The sequence below is a fragment of the Tetrao urogallus genome, assembly GCF_951394365.1.
Source record: "Tetrao urogallus genome assembly, chromosome: 1".
In the NCBI taxonomy this organism is placed as follows: Eukaryota; Metazoa; Chordata; class Aves; order Galliformes; family Phasianidae; genus Tetrao; species Tetrao urogallus.
The window spans coordinates 86,467,378-86,489,151 of NC_136813.1; the positions used below are offsets into that span (position 1 = coordinate 86,467,378).

The 21,774-nt window shown below is 42.2% G+C and overlaps 1 protein-coding gene across 1 annotated transcript in view; it reads right to left on the reverse strand.

Annotated features, from left to right (window-relative positions):
* The window catches only part of BACE2 (beta-secretase 2), a gene marked incomplete at both ends in the record, with an annotated part of 50,381 nt that overhangs the window by 19,549 nt on the left and 9,058 nt on the right, over nt 1-21,774 (reverse strand). Inside the window, 1 exon segment of the mRNA XM_079549411.1 lies at nt 6,584-6,672. Coding sequence (XP_079405537.1) covers nt 6,584-6,672 — 89 coding nt within the window.

The window sequence follows — 21,774 nt, forward strand, 5'->3', positions numbered from 1 at the left end:
GATTGGAGAATTTTGCCTGCCATGGGGAACACCATTCAGATGGCTACACACATACTCCCACCTTTTTGAGCACACACACCTTGTTGGGCAATTTCACCAAATGCCCATACAAGTGATCCTCCTTCCAAGTTAATGGAGGAATAAGAGGCCAAGCTGTAATCATAGAATGGTAGAATGGCCTGAGTTGAAAAGAACCTCAAAAATCATGTAGTTTCAACACCCCTGCAGAGAGCAGGGCCACCAACCACCAGACCAGGCTGCTCAGAGCCACATGCGGCCTGGCCTTGAATGCATCCAGGGATGGGGCATTCACAACCTCTCAGAGCAATCTGTTCCAGTGCATCACCACCCTCTGAGTGAAAAACTTCTTCCTAATATCTAACCTAAACCTCCCCTGTCTTAGTTTAAAACCATTCCCCCATCCTGAGTAGCTCTTGATATTCCCAGTGCCTAGCCCCTCAGGGAGGTTCAGGACTCAGTGGCTTGTAACATCCAAGGCAGTAGAAATAAATGAGAAAATAGGCTGCACTAATTATATTTCAAAATGCACAAATTCCAGAGTTACTGGCACTTACTATCTGTATCTGGTCATTTCTACTGCTGTTTTAGTGTGCTTTGTAATTTTGCTTTTCCGTGACATTTAAACAAAGGGACATCTCTGCTCAGTCAGGGTCTTCAGAGCATTACTGTGATACTGGCAGTACATTTTATAAATCAAAACAGAGTCTGAATAATTAGCAACATAAGAGAAACCTGTGAGAGAACATGGAAAAGGAAGGGAAAATACAGGGCTGGTCATGTTGAAAAGTGTCTGGCTGTGCAACAGAAGAATCATCTGAAACTAGAAAGATAGGTGAGTACTGGAACAGTAACACAAAGCCAGTCTGCAAGTACAGACTCTGCATGACCAGCAACAATAGCAGCACATATCTGTTCTTCCATGAGCACTAATAGGCTCATGGATTGAGCTCTGGAACAGGATACAAAAGGACTGGGCTCATCACCCAGTACTGTTGATGAATTCTTCTGCACAAAGGCAGACAAGTCACTTCCTCCCCTCTGTGCTTCCCCTCTTGTAGAAATGTGTATGAGGCTGTTCATCGCACTGGCAAAGCACACAAATGTCACACTGAAGAGGAAGCCTTATTAATTATTTCAAGGAGAAAAATTCCTAATGTGGGAGGGATCTGACATCGTCCTTGTGGCAGTAATTATATTCTGTTCTGCAAAAACATTTCCTGCTACATCTTATTGACTGTAATCAGCCCATGCTTTTCCAACTCACTGATCCAAAAGAAGAAAATGGCTTTAGAGGTCAAAACTAGAGAGTTGTTCTTATTCACCTGCAGAAAGTTTTAAAATAAATGCACAGCACATTAATTCCAAACAAGCCATTTTGACTATGAAACAAATATAAGAAATCCAGCTTTTTCAGTGGGATGGAGTTGTCCTGGTTTCAGATAGGACAGAGTTGATTTTCTTCATAGTATATGGTATGACGCTAGGCTCTGGCTTTAGGAGAAAAACAATGTTGATAATGCATCGATGTTTTAGCTGTTGCTAAAGAGAGTCAAGAACACTTCAGTTTTTCAGCTTCACACACTGTTCTGCCAGTGAAGGGGATGGAGGTGGCCACAAGGAGCTGGGAGTGGTCAGAGCCAGGACAGCTGATTTAAACTGGTCAAAGGGTATAAAGGGTATTCCATACCATATGATATCACATGAAAAAGCTGAAAAAGCTATAAAAGTGAGGGGAGTATGCCAGGGGACTTCTGCTGCCAGGGGACTGGCTGGACACTGGTTGGCAGATGGTGAGCAATTGCTTTATACATCACTTGTTTGTGGTGTATGGCTGCTTGCGGGGTTACACCACAAGGGTGTTTCTTTGCATGAAAAAGGCCTACCAGAAGGTCCTCTGGTACTACCACTCCTCTCACCCTTTCCTCAGCAGTTAACTGTTTTCTCTCCAGAGCAGCCGACAGAAAATTCTCAGACCTTGAATGGCTCTCCAGTCTCAGCTTAGAACTCTAGTAATAGGTTCATTACCATATGCAGTTAATCTTCAATACCAGCCTACAGCACTGAACAAAACATAGTCAAAACATTTCTGTGGTCATTCTACACTTAAAGGAAGCTCAACAGAGCTACAACAAAACCACTGTGCATAAAGCACTGTTTAATTTTGACCTCATCAAACATGCAACTCCTTCTTCATTTCATGCACTCCCATTGCCACTCTGCATAAAACAAACCTTTAGATTTTCCTGTCTGCCCTTTTTCCCCCCCTTTTTTTTTCTGAAGAAGCAAATAATCTTTACAACCAGCAATGGCGAAGAAGAGATGGAAAATGGCAACTGACCAAAAGATCTGAACAGATGTTTTCATTCCCTCCAGTGATAGATAGATGGCACAAGACAAGTGATTCAGAGCCAATGACTTTAAGACAAAGTGAAAAAGAATACTGAGCAACCAACCTAGTTGTCTACAGGCTATTCCACAACATAAATTACTAATTTTTAACCAAGGAGCCCATCTAATTTGAAGGGGTTCCAGAACAAGTTTCTAATTCACCTGAACCATAAAATATGCAGGGTACACAGCCAAATTTGCAGGACCACAATGTAAAGCAGAAGCTTACTTTTGCCAGCAGGTATATAATTTATTGCATAATCTCAATTTTTTTTCCTTGTAATTTTCTTACCCCACCTAACTCTTGAGCAGTTTTTTCTTTAAACTTTAGACTGTGAGGCAGTGGTACTTACACTGAAATAAAACTGGATACCAATTCTGAGTTCTAACAGCCCATGTATGTCATTCTCTTATGCGCTGTTACAACGCTAAGGCTGATTTAGTTTTAAGTCTGAAAACCACTTCATAAATTTGTTTAAGTAGCTCTTTTTATCATAACTAGCATATTCAACAAAAACTACTTATTATTTTGAATAGTATGAGAAACAAATGCCATAACTTTTTTTTCTTTCCAGTTTATGAGGCCACTTCTCACAACATTATATATGTTGGTGACTTATGAAGTATGAACATCAGTGCCAGAACTTTTCACAGCAGAATTTTCTAAGAGCCACTCAAAAACGCAAGTTGCTAACGAATTCATGAGAATAGCTCTGCTTGTTTTGTATGGAAAACCTGAGATAATTAAACAATGCAACTATATGACAAGAAAACATAATACGAGTAAACAAATTGGTTACAAAATTGCTCAAGGAAGGTTGTTCTGAACAAAACACATGCCAAGTTCCTCAAGACTCTTGAAACATAGATGATACCTTTCCTCTGCACTCTCCCCAGTTTCTGTTCAAAATCAATCATGCATTTAATTTAGTATTTTGATCATTTGAAAAAAAATTAAAATAAGATTTTGGCAATCAGGAAATTCATACTCATCATAATGTTTCTCCAACACAATATTCTAATAAGTGTTTACTTCTAACTCAGTCCCAGTAATTTTACTAATATAACAAATTACTAACCGTTCTTTTCTCTTGCCTTCAGTTTCCAGTTTATGACTTTGATATGAAAGCACTTTATGATGAGAAAGGGAAAAACTACAGAAATAAGTATTAGATGAGAGACAATGTCTGTCTTTAATTTTGAAGTGTCCTAAATAGAATGGAAGAAAAGTACATACAAACTATTTGCTTCACTTGCACATGGGTAAAGATCACACTGGAGTCATTTTACAGACCTGGCTGACATAAAAACAAGGCCCCTGCCTACCATTTATGCAAAATCACTGACAATTAGGGAAAGTGATCTGATTGCCAGGAAAAGTCTAGTCTCAAAAATAGATGAGCAATGAGCCTATAGGCCCAGTGACTTCACCTCAGCTCAGGAAGAGTCACAGAGAATCGCTTGCTGGAGTCCATTCCCAAGCACACAATGGACAAGAAGGTAAAAAGGGACTTTGTAACTCTGCAAGGAATTTCACAGGCATACCACGTGTGAACAACTCCAGTGCCCTCTACACCAAGATGACTGGCTACACAGATGAGGAGAGATCAGGGGCTGTAGCACGTCTTCACTTTAGTCAGACTGCTGACACCACCTCCCACAGCATTCCCATTTAGAAGCTGAGGATGTACAGCTGAATGAACAGACCACTGGGTGTCTGAAAATGGGCTATACCTCCAGGCCTAAAAGAGTCAGTGATCAATGGCTCAGTGTCAAGCTCATGACATATAGAGTGCATGACATCAGTGGGGAGAAAATTTTTGTGAAGAACTGACATGATGGACAGACTGCACCCTCAAGCAGATTACCACAGGACACTACCTTAAAGAGCGTGCTGAATGGCAGAGCTTGAATCCAGGGCAACTTTGAAAAATGGGAAGAGTGGACCAACAGAAACCTCATTCATTCAACAAGGAGAAGCATAAAGTTTTGCAGCTCGGGTGAAACAACTCCACACACTGGGATAGGCTGAGAAGCAACAGAAAGGGATCTCAGGTGATGGTAGACACCAGAATAAGAGCCAGCAGTATACTTGCACTGTGCATATAGCAACTACAACAGACTGCATTTGGAGGGCAACAGTCAATATATCTAAGCAAGTTTATTATCCTTTTCTGGCCAGCACTGGTGAGACCACAACTGGAATATTGTAGCCAGCTGTATGAAGCCAGTTAAACAGGCATGTGGAGAAATGGACTGGTAGAGGGCTGCCAAATAGGTCAGGGACCTCAAGAAAGGACCTATGAAAAGTTAAGTGGATCTTGGCTTGTTTTGCAAATGAAGCTAAAAGGAGAATTCATAGCAGCTTACAACCACTTAAAAGATGGCTACAGAAATGACACAGACAACTTTCTTTGTCAGGGTTAACATCCTTTTGTTAAGTACAGTTGGGATATTATGAAGCATTTCCTCTACAGGAGAGCATGGCACATGAGTGAAGCACATTGCCCAGAGTTCATGAATTCTCCACCCTCAGAGGCTTACAGGACTTGGCAAGAATCAGCCGTGGTTGATCCATTCTAGTGACAGCCCTTGCCTCAGTGGGAATACGTAACAAGTGACTTACAGAGTTTTCTTTCAATCAGTATTTAAATGCCTTACTGATTACAATGGGGCCAAGATGTGCTGCAGCTGACATTTATGCCTTAACTACCTGAAAGGAAAGAAGCTTGATCTAGCTGGGTTCAAGCGTGCTAATGGCTGCACTTCATTCTGAGCAAATTCCAGTTCTGCATCAATCCAACCCAAGCTAGGAACTGCTATCACAATTGCTTGCTGCTATTACTGAATTCAAATCACTTGGTAAAGTACCCTTAACTCTGCAGGGCCTAATTTTCAAGGTTTCATCATTAATTTTGTATCAAAGTTCTAAAAACACAATGTACACAGAGAACACTGATAAGAGGCTGTAACCTTCAACTGATTTCATAGCATTCTCAATACACAGTCTCTGTTGTTGTTGCTGTTTGCAATGGTGTGTGGTTCTTTTAAGAGAGGCCTTGCCTGTCCAGACAAAGTAACATCACTGAAAAGAAAAGTGAGGAGGAATACTTCAGCTTTTAGTTCCTGACAATTCAGTTTTCTTGTAATTACAGCCGCCACCTATGGAAAGGGATAGCTAGCAAGTAAAATTCTGCAGTAGCGCAGAAATAGTATTCAAGTGCTAATTCTGGACTTTTCAGACCTATGTGAAACATCTCTGCCAACAGCTGAATATGTGACAGGAGGTATGGTTATTCTACTGGGCAGCATGGAAATACTGGCTTTTCCTCCATCACCAGTGCATCTTATTAGAAAAAAAAAGCAACACGCTTTGGTAAAACACATGAAGAGGTAAAGAAAATGTTGATGTTCTCCTCACTATCAGACCTTCAAGTAATTTTATCTACATGGTCAGCTAAAGATAAGCACTCTGATTTGTAGAAATGTAACTGAAGTAATTGAAACTAGAGAAGGGCTGAAAGGAAAGATGAAAGGAGGATGAATTATTTGCACAGTGCTGTGTTTGGCTGTGACTAATGTCAGCTCTTGTTAAACAGCAAATTTTGTGGGTAACAGGCACTAAAATCTCCAAGTTGTATCTTATAAATACCCAAACTGGGCCTATCCCAAACAGTGACTGAAGACCTCGTCCAAATTAAACAACAAATTAGTTTTTGACTGATTAATTTTGGTTTTAGATAAAATGTCAAGCAGTAGATAAAGTTAGTGTTAGTTATTGTTTTTAAACAAAAGGAAAGTAATTTTAAACTTGTAATTCCTTCCAAGACTGTTTGGACAAGAAACTGGTTGAAGTTGGTGTGATCTTGCAAATAATTTTTACACTATAATCTTCCTTTTTCCTCAGCTCTAATTAGCACAGGGCCCAGATCTGTTTTGCTGTCATTATTTCATCACCAGATCATTTTGCTGTCACTGGGAACATTTGTGGTGGACTCTGCATTGGGGACTGCTGACCTTCTGGTTCAGGAAGAAAACCCTCTCAGGAAGAAACCCACTCTCAACGGGATGTCAGAGAAGCCCCATGAACTTCCTGATCATCTTCTTATGCATCGAGTAGTCAGAATCTCAAAGACATCCTATCCCACCACTGCGTGCAGAAACAGGTACTTACAGCTCTGTATTGAAGTAGGAGGTGACATCAGGATCAGGCACACCTGCTACAGCAAAATTACTGCTCCCAGTGTCAACCAGAATATTTAACTGCCGAAACAGAAGAAAGGAGAGGTGGTTTTCATATTCAACTAAACAAACAAAAAATCATCAAAGCTTTTTTGTCTAAACTACCTTTAGTTTAAAAATGAAGGTGGAAGTTGCTCTGAAAAAATAAATACAAAGTGTTAACCTTTGGGGAAGACACGTTGCTTGTGGACCCTCCAGAACAGCTGATTATAATGCAATGCTTTAAAATAGCCATGGTTGTGGAAGGGAGAACACCCACCAAGCCCGTATTTGCATAGCAAATGAATTTATGAACACCTCAAACTTCTTTTTGGCTCAATCCATGTGTGTCAGCAACCTGCCTTGTCTAGGACACATACTGCTTTGTGACCTGTTTAAAGCACTGCTTGCTGTAGGGCTGGTGAGGTTTCTAGGTGGGGGGCTGAGTGCCAGTCAGAGCAGAAATAAGCATAAACATGAAGTTTGGAAAGCATAAGAAGAAAGTATAACTCCTTCCGAGCAGCAGTACTCTACCACAATCTTCACTGCTTGGGAACAGGAGGCCAGATTTATAACACAGTGAAAAGCACTGACTGGAAGGCAGCCTTAGAGTGGGCCACTTGTTCAGTTAATTGGGAGGATAATTTATGCCAAAAATTGACTAATAAACACAGAAAAAAATGAAATTCTCTCTTTCTCCATTTGGCTCAGGTGACCAGTCTGGTTCACCACAGCTGTGGGAAAATGCTTGTACTAGCAAAAAGCAGAAGATCACAGCTGTGAATTTGTTGAGATGTGGGATCACCTTGAAACTACAGCTTGGAGTGCCATTAAATGATAATTTAAGCCAGAGACTGTACCAAAACTGGTGGCCATGCTTTTGCCTGCTCTTGGCTGTATGTTTCCCACGGCTTCTTGGCACAAGCACTAGTAACCATGTGGCTGTGCTGCAGATCAGATCAGTTTCCTCACCTACAGTTACAAAAAATTAGTCATCTATCAACTCAGACAGATACTTGACAGGAGATGGTAGGAGCAGATACTAGAAAATGGTGATTGCCTCCTTTGGTGTCAGTGTGGTCTCAGATTGGCCCCAAAATGATTGTGAAATCATCCTCCAGGCAACAGCAGACACCTGCACCTATAACAGTGTTAAGGAATTAAGAATTTTCCAATAGGAGGGAGAAATCAGGACTGGTTTGCCTGTGCTTTGAATAAAACTTGAGCTCACTGCTTCTGTAGCCCTTGTCAAGTACTTAAGACTCAAGACTGAGCACCAAAAGCAGATGTGGGAAGGGTAAGAAAGATACAGTAAATGAGCTCAGTGTTGACAAAAGAGGTGGAGAAAAAGGATCAAGTTCAGAAAGGAGCATAAAGAGAAAGGAGGATAAAGCATTTGGAGAAGACACGCTAAATACTTCTTTAATAGATTTTACAATGAGCATAGACCAAAAAAAAGTGTGAGCTGATGTCTGAAAACATTTTTGGTTTGCACATGGAGAGAAAGGAAACAGCGGGTTGCCCTTGTTTGACCTAGCTAATGCAATATGGGACTGCAGAGATCTGAAGAAAACAAAACCAACTAGTAATGTGTGGGGCTCTCTTTTGAACTACATGCACTTGTCATTGGCATTCCCAGTCCTAATCATGCAAAAACGTTAAGAATAAATATAAATAAAACCACAACCTTAGTCAAGTTATTTACCTACCTCACTGCATCTCAGATTTTAGTCTAAGTGGAGACAATACATTAAAATTTATTTTGTAATCACACACACACAAGCTAGACAGACTTTTAAAAACAAAAGGACATATTTAAGTTCACCTGGCTTCAGGAACTGAGGCTCTGAAAGAAAATGAGAACCTCTGAGGCATGACTTGCAATAAAATCCACAGTTTACTTCATACATTGTTTTGCTGAGATTAAAATCTAACATTCTGCCAACTACCTATGAAAGTAAGAGTTATTCCTTTTTTTTTTTTCCCCCCCCTTTCCCCTCTGGGATAGAAATCATATCAAAAATAAATAACAAAGAGCAGTTACAATGCATGCATCTATCAGGACCAACAAAAGTTGCCTCAAAGGGGTGCTGCAGGGCTTAAATTAATTAGCATTATCAAGGCAGTCCGGAATGTTTGAATAATGGGCACTGTATATCAGCTGCATAAATACATGTAGGTGTTGCCCTAGCCTCAGTAATATGCATGACGCTGTACATGGAGGAGGACTGGAAAAAAAAACCACGTGAACAAAAACTCAGTCATTAACTAATGGCACGTATGAAAGATATTTCTTTCCTCCCCACCTTGTATAAAATGTTAACATCACAGAATTTGCAAATCGCTGAGAAAAAGGGCAAGTTTACTGCCCACAGGACAGAGTGAACCAACATTTCCAAAAGCAAACTGATATCCTCACAAGAAAGAAAAACAAACAAAAAAAAAAAAGCAGAAAAAAAGCAAAAAAGAAAACACAAAGACAGCTAACCATGCAGGTCCCAGCCCACTCGGCTGCAGCCGAGCTCACACGACAAATCACTATTGAGGCCGACATTCCTGATCTGCATGTTTGTGCATAATGAGACGCGGGCGGCCAGGGCAGACACAGATTTATTGTGAACCTCACAATGGCAGCAGTGATTAACAGATCATTTTGGGGTGGGTATAACTGACTGAGCACTCCTTCTCTTCCCACTGCCCTTTGGCTCTGAACTTTCTTTAGTGCCTCCCCATCTCATTAAGAGCCACTTTCATGTTGTTGCTGCCAGAGCCTGTGTTATTCTGTGCCAATTCTCTGCCAGTGTAACAGGGATGCTGGGCAGCTTCCAGACCAGCTCTGGTGAGTCACAGGGCAGCAGACAGAGTTCTTGAGGCCCAGGGCCTGCCCTGCTCCATCTGCAGAGGTCAGCTGGGCCCATATCACAGCAGATGGAAGTGACAGCTGTCACATTTCACCATCTTGCTTGCCAATGAAGCCTGAACTCCACAGCTCCTCAGCTTGTCCCTTCACCTATCTGCAGCAGAAAAAGAAGGCACTGATGCTGAGGGAGATCCAACAGTGGTGGAAACATTCTCCTCAATGGCCTCCTGGCAAAGCACCAGAGACCAAGAATCAAAGCTCTCCCTTGGCTGGCAAAGCAAATCCACTGGATTCACGGCAGCCACCTTGAAAGAATTGTGTCCTATCTCTTACAACTGACTATTTAGCCATTGCCATGTTTTTTCAGAAACTGTTAGGTGATAGCCAAGATCAGAGAGGCATGACTGAATCATAGAATAATCCTGAGTTGGAAGAGACCCACAAGGATCGCTGGGTCCAATTCTGGGCTTCACACAGCACTCAATGTCTGACAGCACTGTCCAAACACTTCCTAAACTCTGGCTCTGGTGGTTGTGCCCAATGCCCTGTGGTGCAGACCCTTTCCCTAAGCCCCAGCTGCCTCTCCCCTGACACAGCTCCATGCCATTCCCTCAGGTTGAATGAGGCTACAAAGCAGAAAACTCCCAAATGCTGCTGAGTTATCACATGCCTAGCATTAGAAACCATGTAAAACTCTTTTCCTTTCACTTCCTGAAGCACGAAAGGAAAGCCTACTATTGTGGGTTGGGTTTTTTTTTTGTTTTTTTTTTTTTTTTTGTTTGTTTGTTTGTTTTTTTTTTTTTGTTTTTTTCCATTTCCAAGTTCAGCTTTAGACCTATACAGCAAACTTAAAAGCCTTTTTTTTTTTTTGCCCCAAAGGTCACCTGTACTACAGCTGTTGGACATGAAATCGGTACCTCATATCATACCTGGAGATTAGTATTTTGTGAATAGTATGTTTCATACAGAAGCAGAACCAGTATGATTATAAATAAAAGATTCACAGAGGTGCCTGGGTATAGACCGAGCAAGACAGGAATATCTACTTCTGCCATGAAAAACTTACAGCTGAAATCTGGCACCCTATCTACATGCCATTGAGTTCCAGTTAAAAAAGCCCAAACAACTCAAAACCTGTTTACTGAAAGTAATGAACATTGAAATGCATCAACAGAGAGGCAGAAGTCTCCTTAGGCCATATATCTCATACTCTGTTTTTTACTCTGAACGGGTGAAGCTGAAAAAAAACCACAGTTGTAATGATTCATTTCAAGTGGAAGTCAATTGCATTGTCAATACTTCAAGGATCTCTCAAACTTTCCAATGCTTGATTCAGTACCAGCATCAAATAACACTTACTGTATACTCACTCAACTGCTTCAGTAATTTAACTCATCACTATGTCTTTAGGTTTTTTTGTTTTTAAGTTTTTCATTGCCGAATATTGTTGTACTTTGGTATCTTTTTTCATTCAGCAAAGCTTCCTCTGTCTTGATTCAGGCTCATGCCCTGCCTGCTACTGCAAGTGCTGTTAATACAACATCATCAGCACTAGGCATTATCTATGTCTAATTTAACTGTCTGGTGAGAAGAAGTGCAGTTTGCAAAAGGCACAGTGCATTCAGAAAGTGACTTCACTGTCCCTGAGTAGGGACAAACCTTGCCTCTGTTCTGAACTACACTATATTCAGACTTAGGGAAGTGTTTCTTTCCTGTTTTGTCTTGAGGTCAGAAGTTTTTCATCATGCTCAGAAAAACACACAAAACCAATCCCACGGACTGCAAGGTGCATAACTCATTTCTTTGAAACAGTTCTCCGTGGGGGTTTAGCATCCACAGTCTTTACCAGGTGTGGAATCCTAGGGCTTGCATGCAACCTTGTTGCACTATTGTTTCTCTGGGTCACCCACACTGACATGGCCATCATCTTCATCCCCATAAAAGACTGGCCTGTGGAAAAACCCAGTATATATTTTCAAGTTAACAGACCTGATACTTTCAGATTAAACAATGTAGATTCTTCATAGAATCATAGAATGGTTTGGGTTTGAAGAGACCTTTAGGGTCACCTAGTTCCACCTCCCCCACAATAGGCAAGGACACCTCCATCTAGACCAGGTTTCTCAAACCCCCATCCAGCCTGGCCTTGAATGCTTCCAGGGAGATGGCATCCACAACCTCACTGGGTAACCTGTTCCAGTGTCTCATCACCCTCACAGTAAAGAGTTTCTTTCTAATATCTACTCTAAATCTACCCTCTTCCAGTTTAAACCATTTCCCCTTGTCCTGCCACTACCTGCCCTTATAAAAAGTCCCTCCCCAGCTTTCCTGTAGGCCCCCTTCAGGTACTGGAAGGCCACTACGAGGTACCTAAGAGCCTTCTCCAGGCAGAAGAGTCCCAGGTCTCTTAGCCTGTCCTCATAGGGGAGGTGCTCCAGCCCTCTGATCACCTTTGTGACCCTCCTTCGGACCTACTCCAATAGCTCCATGTCATTCTTGTGTTGGGAGCCTCAGAACTGGATGCAGTACTCCATGTGGGGTCTCACAAGAGCAGAGTAGGGGGGCAGAATCACCTCCCTCAACCTGCTGCTGGTTACACTTCTCTTGATGCAACCCAGGATATGGTTGGACTCCTGGAGTGCAAGCACACATCACCAGCTCATGTGGAGTCTTTCATCAATCAACACCCAAAAATCCTTCTCCTCAGGTCTGCTCTCAAGCCATTCTCAGTCCAACCTCTGTCCAATCTGTGCTTGGGGTTACCCTGACCCAGGTGCAGGACCTTGCACTTGGCCTTGTTGAACTTCAGGAGGTTGGCACGGACCCACCTCTCAAGCCTGTCCAGATCCCTCTGGATGGCATCCCTTTCTTCCAGTGTGTCAACTGCACCACTCAGCTTGGAGTTGTCTGCAAACTTGCTGAGAGTGCACTCGACCCCACCGTCCATGTCGCCTACAAAGATGTTAAATATTACCAGTACCAGCACTGATCCCCAAGAGATGCCACTCATCACTGGTTTCCACCTGGACACTGACCGGTGACCGCAACTCTCTGAGATCCAGCCAATTCCTTATCCAGTGAGTGGTCTGTCCATCAAATCTGTTTTTCCCCAATTTGGTGACGAGGATGTCATGTGGAACAGTGTTTAACACTTTGCACAAGTCCAGGTAGATGATGTCAGTTGCTCTTTCTTTATCCAGTGACACTATAACTCCATTATAAAAGGCAACCAAGTTTGTCAGGCATGACTTGCCCTTGCTGAAGCCATGTTGGTTACCATCAATCACCTCAACTCTATTTTCTGTGTGCCTTAACATGGCCTTCAGAAGGATCTGCTCCATGATCTTGCCAGATACAGAGATGAGACTAATAGTAGTTTCCTGGATCTTCTTTTTTTTTTCCTTCTTGAAAATGAGGGTTATGTTTCCCCTTTTCCAGTCAATGGGAACTTCACCACACTGCCATGACCTTTCAAATGCAATGGATAGCAGCTTGGCAACTTCAACTGCTAGTTCCCTCGCAACCCATGGAAGGATCTCATTGGGTCCCATGGACATGTGCACCTTCAGGTTCTTTAGATAATCTTGAACCTGATCTTCACTTACAGCAGGCAGATCTTCCTTCTCCAGTTTCTTACCTTTGCTTTCTGCAGCTTGGATGGTGTAGCCAGAGCCCTTCCTGGTGAAGACTGAGGCAAAAAAAAATCATTAAGTACCTCAGCTTTTTTTTTCTCTCTCATGATCAGGTCTTCAGTTTTCTTCCAGAGAGGACCCATGTCTTCCCCGGCCTTACTTTTATTACTGATAAACCTGTAGAATTTCTTCTCATTCCCCTTTATGTCCCTGGCTGATATAATTCTATCTGGGTTTTAGCTTTCCTCATCCGATTCCTGGCTGCTCAGACAACTTCTTTGTAGTTCTACCATGTAACCTGTTCCTTGCTTCCACTCCTTATAAACTTTCTTTTTGCACTTAAGTAAGTCCAGGAGTTCCTCGTCGATCCACAGAGGCCTCCTGACATTCTTGCCTGCCTTCATTTTTCTTGGGATGCACTGCTTCTAGGCTTGGAGGAGATGATCTTACTTACCAGCTTTCTTGGGCCCCTCTTCCCTCCAGGACTTTATCCCATGTCATCCTGCCAAGAAGTTCCCCAAAGAGTTCCAAGTCTGCTCTCCTCAAATCCAGGGTTGTAAGCTGGCTGTGTACCCTCTTGACACCCTAAAGATCTTAACATTTACCATTTCATGGTCACTGCAGTCAAGGCTGCCCTTGAGCTTCACGTTACTCACCAGTCCCTCCTCATTGGTGAGGACAAGGTGCAGCACAGAACCTATTCTCATGGGTTTCTGTACCACTTGGAAGAAGAAATTATTATCAACACATTCCAGGAACCTTTTGATTGCTGGTGCCCTGCTGTGTTGTACTTTCAATAGATATTGGGGTGGAAGAAGTCTCTCATGAGGACCATGTTTTGTGAACTTGAAGTTGTTCATATCTGTTTATAGAAGGCCTTATCCATTTAGACTTCTTGGTCAGGAGGCCTGTAGCAGAACGTCAGTATGGTGTCCCTCTGCCAGAGGGGAGAAAGGCACTACAGAGGGACCTGGATAGACTGGATTGATGGACAAGGTTAACTGTATGAGTTTCAATAGGGCCAAGTGTCAGGTCATTTTGGCCACAACAACCCCAGGCAACCCTACAGGCTTGGGGAGGAGTGGCTGGAAAGCTGCCTGATGGAAAGAGACCTCGGTGTACTAATGGACAGTCAGCTGAATTTGAGCCAGCAGCGTGCCCCGTGGCCAAGAAGGCCAATGGCATCCTGGCTTGTATCAGGAATGGTGTGGTGAGCAGGACTAGGGAAGTCATCTTGCCCGTGTACTCAGCTCAGCACTGGTGAGGCCTTACCTCAAGTACTGCGTTCAGTTTTGGGCACCTCAGTACAGAAAGGACATGGAGATGCTGGAGCAGATCCAAAGAAGGGCAACAAGGCTTGTGAAGGGCTTGGAGAATATGCCCTATGAGGAGAGACTGAAGGAACTGGGGCTGTTTAGTCTGGGGAAGAGGAGGCTGAGGGGAGACCTTATCACTCTGTTCCAATACCTGAAAGGTGCTTACAGCGAGAGCGGGTTGGTCTCTTCTCACTGGTGACAGGTGACAAGATGAGGGGAAATGGCCCTATGTTGTGCCAGGGGATGTTTAGGTTGGATATCAGGAAACACTTCTTTACAGAAAGGGTTGCTAAGCTCTGGAATAGGCTCCCCAGGGAGGTGGTTGAGTCACCATCCCTGGATGTGTGTAAAATCCATTCGGATATGGTTCTCAGGGACGTGATTTAGCAGAGGGTTGTTAGAGTTAGGGTAGTATGGTTAGGTTGCAGATGGACTTGATAATCTTTAAGGCCTTTTCCAACCTGAGCTAATCTATGAAGCCAGTAGATCCAATGAAGCAGGACTCGTAAGACACTGCAATGAAAACTATAAATGATCATACCTTCCCTGGGATATCTACTTGACCCAAGGGCCCATCTTTCTATTCTTCTATCTCTCTTCCCCAGTAAAGAGTGAACATTACACGCTACTAACGTTCATACACCATTCACAATCTTGTCCTGCTGTGTTTTCATGATTTCTCCTACACATATGCTTAAAATAGGGTTCACAATCCTACTCTGCTTGATGGAGTATGCTGCACAGTAAGCTATCACAAAGTAAAAACATTTTCTGTCCACATTTAGAGACTTCTAAATTGGAAACATCCCATTACTGGCTCGTTGAGCTGCTGCCACATACCATGATACACTGGCTTAGTAGAAATCCATCCCGTCCAAAAACCCCTGAAACTGTAACATGTCTTAACTCCCTCTCTTTCTTCTTTTGTTCCACACATACTAGGCCCTACAGAAAATAATTTCCTAGGCAGTGCTTACAAAAAGTGCAAAAAAGTGATTGCAGCTAGAAATCATTTGGGTAACAGTTCTTTTTTAAGCTGGTTAATAGATAGGAAAATTAGTTGCCAATTTAAATACTGCCTCATTTAACACAACGATTCCTAATTACATTATCAGCCCATCTGGCAAGAATTGCTTAGAGCCATCGTACAAAACAGAAAACTCTAGCAACTATATGCTGTGTTTGCCCACATTTATTATGTGTAATTATCGGCATAGATTGTCAGTCAGCTTATTTCAGCAATTTGTTTCTACAAATTAATAATGTTACAATATACAGTGGCTTTTTAGGCACAGTTACCATACACTATTTTCGGTGTTATCCAGAATTAGCACTTACAGCCTACTTTCTAATAAATTCAGAAGACTAAGCTTTAATGCGGATTGTTCATCTCTTCCTTTTGAGATAAAGAAATAAAACCTAATTAAAACATGAGTCAGAGGAATCTTTGGAAGTGTGTCTAGATACAAGGCCTGCAAAGTTGCACATAAACCTGAAAGCCTCTGTGATGAACAATTTCTGCTTATAGAATGATGTATATTTCACTGGACAGACAGGACTGAAACAAAAAAGTGTGTATCTGTCAGTCTGTACAAAAGACTGGCACACTGCTGCTGAACACTGGAGCAGGGACAGGATTCTGCAATTTTTCATGGCTCATTAAGCAGTCCCTAGACTTGAGCAGCCCTGCACCACTTCACAGAATCACAAGACTGAGGTGGGAAGAAACCACTGGAAATCACCCGATCCAACCCCCTACTCAAGCAGGGCCAACTACAGCAGATTGCCCATGTCCAAGTCCAGACAGGTTTTGAATATACCTAAGGAGAATCTAGATCCTCTCAGGGCAACCTGAGTCAGTCCTCCATCATCCACACAAGTGAAGAAGTGCTTCCTGACAGTCAGATGGAACCTCCCATGTCCTAGTTTGTGCCCATTCCCAGTTTTCCTAGCACTGGGCTCTTTGCACTTACCCTTCAGGTATTTACACACATTGATGAGACCTCCCTGAGCCTCCTCATCTCCAGGCTGAGCAGCGCCAGCTCTCAGCTTCTCCTCACAGGAGAGGTTCTCCAGTCTCTTCTTCATCTTGGTGGCACTCTGTTGGGCTCTCTCCAATATGTCCATGCCTTTCTTGTACTGGGGACCCAGCACTCCAGGTGTGGCCTCACCAGGGCTGAGCAGAGAAATACAGAATTTTACTCAGCTGTTTGACTGACTGTTGCATACCACTGGTGACACTGGAGAAATTCCCTACCCAACTCTGTGGCTTGGACCTTATCACAGTTCACCTTTGTGGAGAATGAGGAAGTGGGAAGCCCACAAATTATGTTGGATCCAGGAGGAGAATTTCCAAGTGCTGCTTTGAGGAAAGCCAACTCACAGGAGTCAACAGACAAATTCTTTGCTACTTCTCTAGAAAGGTTTAACTGCCCAGCTGAGATAAGAGAGATGGTGCAAGAAATCAAAATGGCAACGCAATTATGGATTTTCTAATCAAGTTTGTTAAGCAGGTGGTGCCCATGTTTTGCTGCAACGTCACGCTTTGGGACACAGGAGGAAGTGAACTATAGAACCATGAAAAGGTGGCCAAACCAGACAGTCAAGCATATTACTAAAGACAATTCCCGCTCTGGTGAGAGCAGAAGTCTGTCAGAAAAACTGTGGTCTGTTTGTAGGTTATTGAAATAAGCTGGAGAACAAATTGTAAATGGAGGCTCTTCAGAGCTGCCGTAGATCAAGTCCACCAGAACTTGTTCAGCATTTGCTGTCATTTCCCCCCATCACATACCCAAATATTGTCAGGACCTGAGATGTGATCCCACATTTATATAACCTTTACCTTAACTCTACCACCACCTGTCTTCCAAGACACTTTTCTATCACTAGCTACCATCACACCTGCATTGGGCTGACAGAAGACAGAGTCTCCTGCCCCAAATCTTTTCATGATCTGAATTGCTGGGTCGGGAAAAATCCTTTTTTTCTCCTTGGAAATGTAGTAATTTCTTTCTTTGCCAGAAGATGAAAAGTACTATCAGGATTAGCCAATCTTTCCCTGTTTAAGAGAGCTGTGTGCTTCTGTAGTTGAGATTTGTATTAAAAACACAAATGCTAAAGATGACTGATTACTCTGAAGTATAAACTTGCTAAACTAAATTGTGACTTGAAATATGAACATCTGACTCTGGGACTGATGAATAGTCATTTTGAAGAGAAATATTACAGGAAGTGCTTTATATATATTATCGTTTTGACAATAAGGGAAGGCTATTATGGTTTAAAGAAAAAAAAAAAAAAAGCCAATCAATCCTGGTAACAAAGGAAAATATCTATTCTTCATTTCTGCGCCCTCCTTTCCACTATTTCCTTCAGTTTCCTCAACATTAACATTCTTCCTGCACACACTGTCTCATGTGGTATCTTATTTTTCAAGCTGGAATTTATTTGCTGTGTCTAGATTCATCACACAACACATCCATCCTATTCATGTTACATGAACATGCTTTGCTGTTGAACATGAGCGATTACTTGTTTATCTTAGTGCTGTGTGAATCGTAGCAATTTCGTCTCACTGCCTTTTCAGAAAAGATTGACCTTTTTTCCCCTCTTTTCTTCCAGATAGAAGATCCTCTCCTGTATCACTGACTTGGACACCGAATAGCTGACAAAAATGTGTGCAAAACAACTCCCTCATTCGTCAAAACAGCTATACCTCAACTGAAGTCATGCCATGTTCTAGATATTGCGTTTTAAGGAAAATCTGGACAACTCAGAAGACTTTCATTAACAAAAATCATCTATAGGTCTAGGGATACCTTCCAACACTGGGAAGGCTTGAACTGTGCAAGATTGTGGAAAACTGTGATTGTCTTTTAACAGAATGTAAGCTTATTGCACCTTCTCCAGCCTTTCCCACTGTATCATCTTTCACTTGTAATGTGAAGTTGACAATTAGTTGTTACTAAGAACAGTCTGATGTCCTTACAAATTTCAGTGAGGAAAAAACATATATTTTCTATATTTATGCTAAGGATGTTTGTGAATTCAAAGATTATGACATGCTTAAATAAGTGTAAGATTAAAAAAAAAAAACACAATGCCACAACAAAACATAAACATATCCCGAAATGTAAGAATGAAAGCAGAAAACATCAGGCATTTACATGTTAAGTATGCAGAAAGCCCACATTAGACCAAAAGCAAGTTTCTACCTGTTAGTAGGTATACAGGAATTAAATTCATCAATTTTCCACTAATTACAGTACAGCACTGAGAGAAAAGAGAAGTGTAGACTGAGTACCACCGAGACTAACACTCCTGTCTTACTGCAAGGCTCACTAGGCATCCCAGTGCCCATTCAGCCTTGGTTTAGAGAAATGGGCATCTGAGCTTTGTGCCACATCTGAATTAGTGAGCATCCCATCCATAGCTCACTCCTTCCCCACTGAACACAGAGTCAAGGTGTTGGAGAGACAGCTATTAATTCAATAACCCGACAGCTAACAAGAAACAGAAGAAACGCCTGAAGACTGTTTCAACCAGCAGCTTGTGAATGCCATGACAGATTTCAGTCACCTTCTGAACATGAACCTCATTCCTGCTTTGAAACCACTGAGGGTAGTCACAGCAGAGCAGGCTTGCTGGGCCCTGCTGGGCAGGATTCCGAGCTCTGTGGAGCAAAGGCCAGCCATATGATATAGCTATGAGTTCATGGGACTGTATGTGCTGAACATGTGCTGAACAGAGACCCAGAGAAAGGAAAGAGGAAAGAGCTTATAGCTCTTTAGTAAACAGGAGGGCAGTAGAGATCTGGGAAGGACTGCACAGCTGTTTCAAAATACAGGAACACCCACCAGCCATAAATGGTTTCACTGTCCCCAGCCAGCTCCTCCTTAGCATTACGCACTAATATCCATGTGCTTAACCACAATTCATTCCTGAAGTAAAGAAAAACACTATCAAATTGTTTCAGTTGACTTGAAGCCAAACTTTCCCTGTAAAACAAATACTTCACTGAAAAAAAAAACAACAAAACCAACAAAAAACCATCCACCTCATGTGTCTTACTTTAGACATCTGCTATGTCTGTTCTGTCTACCACTATTTCTTAGAGCATGATACTTCTAAAAAACACAGTTCTATGTCAAACATTTCAGAGGGTTATTTTGTTTTGTTTTAGAAAAAAAGAAAAAGGAGAAAAGAACTCATCATGCTAATATATTACTTTTCAGAATATGAAGAAGGGGTTTTTGCTTTGCTTTTTTTTTTTTTTAAAGAAATGAAATCAGTAAGCCTACGTTAATGTATTATATGCAGTGAATTATTATAGTCAGAAGCTGCATACAGTTTAGAATTTCAATTTTCCTAGGCTTTCTGCTCTACAAAATTAGCTTCCAATTTATTTTGTCAGTCCATCCTTTTCTTTACTTCTATTGTTCATTAGAATCAGAGAAACTGCTGTCTGAAAAAAGAAATTGCATTCGTATTTCTTTTTTCTGCCTACCTTCAGAAGTCCTATACTCTAAAGAAACCCACCTCCCACTGCAGCATCTGTAAGATTGAAAGTTTTACACATTTACGCAGAGCCAAGCTACACCAAATAAACTGAAAGCCTGCCCCAGCTAATCTGACCTTCCTCATGCCGCACATACAAGCTTCTACACCATGAGTCACTGCCCATGTTTACTGTGACAGTTGGAAGTATTATAACTAATCAAAGGTCACATTTCAAACTTCAACACACCTTATGAAATCCATTCCTAACACTCCTGAGTATAGACTAGGAGGTATGTCTAGCCTCAAAAATATTGCTTTAAGTCTTCCTTTTGTCAAAGACAAGATCTTTCAGTAGCAGGCAGAGCCAGCAGCAGCCTAAGAGTAGAGCCTCTGTCTCACTTCCATACTTCTACATTTGCAGGATGGTAGTGAGAAAAATCCATCTTTTAAGAATGCTGCATGCTCGACCTGATCTCAAAAGCCCTTTTCCCTCTCCTCCCCCTGTCAGTTCATTCCTGTAGCTACACGACTCTCTTCAGGTTTTTTTTCTCCCTGTCAAGACGTTCGTTTCAGAGACGGGTGTTTGTTAGTAAAGGTTTTTCAAAGCCTGAAGAGCTGCACAAGGAAAGGTGAAGGAAGGACAAGCCAGACACATCAGGCTGAGTTGTTCTCCCCGAGCAGGCTGCCCTCACCCGGGTGCTGCACCCACACAGTATAGCCGCTCACTGTAACATTCTTCCAGCTGTACCTAAGGACTCCTACAGAAAGGTCTCACTCATATCTTTTCTATGCCTTTCATAGAGCAGGACATTGAATGCCTATACAGTATATTCCACCCATTCCCCTAAAACACTGTAACAAAATCATAGCAGATAAGCACCATTTTTCTTAAAGCAATCTTCATCTTCACACCACAACAGTGACATATATCTTTCCAAAACACTAAAACCAATGGACATGACTACACGAGAATGCCCACCTCACTGCTCTTGTGGAGTTTACGGTTGTGAAAGCAGCCTCTGCCTTCTGAAGGCCAGAAAACTAGGCTAGCCCGTGGTCACGCAATGGCATTCCTGAATTAGCCAGGATCATGGGACACAGGGAGATCCATACATGAGCACCCTCCTGGAAACACTCACTATGCAGCTCCCTATATTTCAAGTCATAACCTACGCTATAAAAATGTCACAACTTGTTCCTCAGGATGGGACTTCCAATACTGCTCCATTTTGTTCAGCCTAGGAAAACTTCTACAGTATGGCCAGGTAGGGATGTTTCTGCCTAGAGAGATAACCACCATCACTTAATTTTACACAGCCACTGGGTTGTTGCTATATCAATGACAAGGGACAGGACTGGATCATCTGCTGCTGTCAAGAAGAAGAGAGGGAAGACATCACACCAGGTCCAGCTGCGACAAACAGAAGGACGGCAATTTGGCTATTCAGACTGCATTCACTGCTACAAAAGCTGTGCCACATCTCTGGAGAAAGCTATTGGGTCAAACTTCTGACCACTGCTCTGTGCTGCCTTGATCGGCCATGGGAATGTATGCAAGTAGCCCGGGGAATGTACACATGCAGCTTCAGGTCTCTGAGCACAAACAAGGTGACTCAACACTATTGTTTTTACTACCCTGGTAATTATTACAGGGAATGCAAGTAATGGTAGTCTTCTGCTCCCCATTCCACCTGACCTATTTAGGGTAGTATCATGAGCAGAATTTGATTGTTATCATGGGTATTTACTGGAATCACACCTTGGAGTTCAAAGGCATACACAAAAAGCAGCTTTCCAACTCATAAGACTGGGAAGGACTGTTTGATTGAAAATAAAA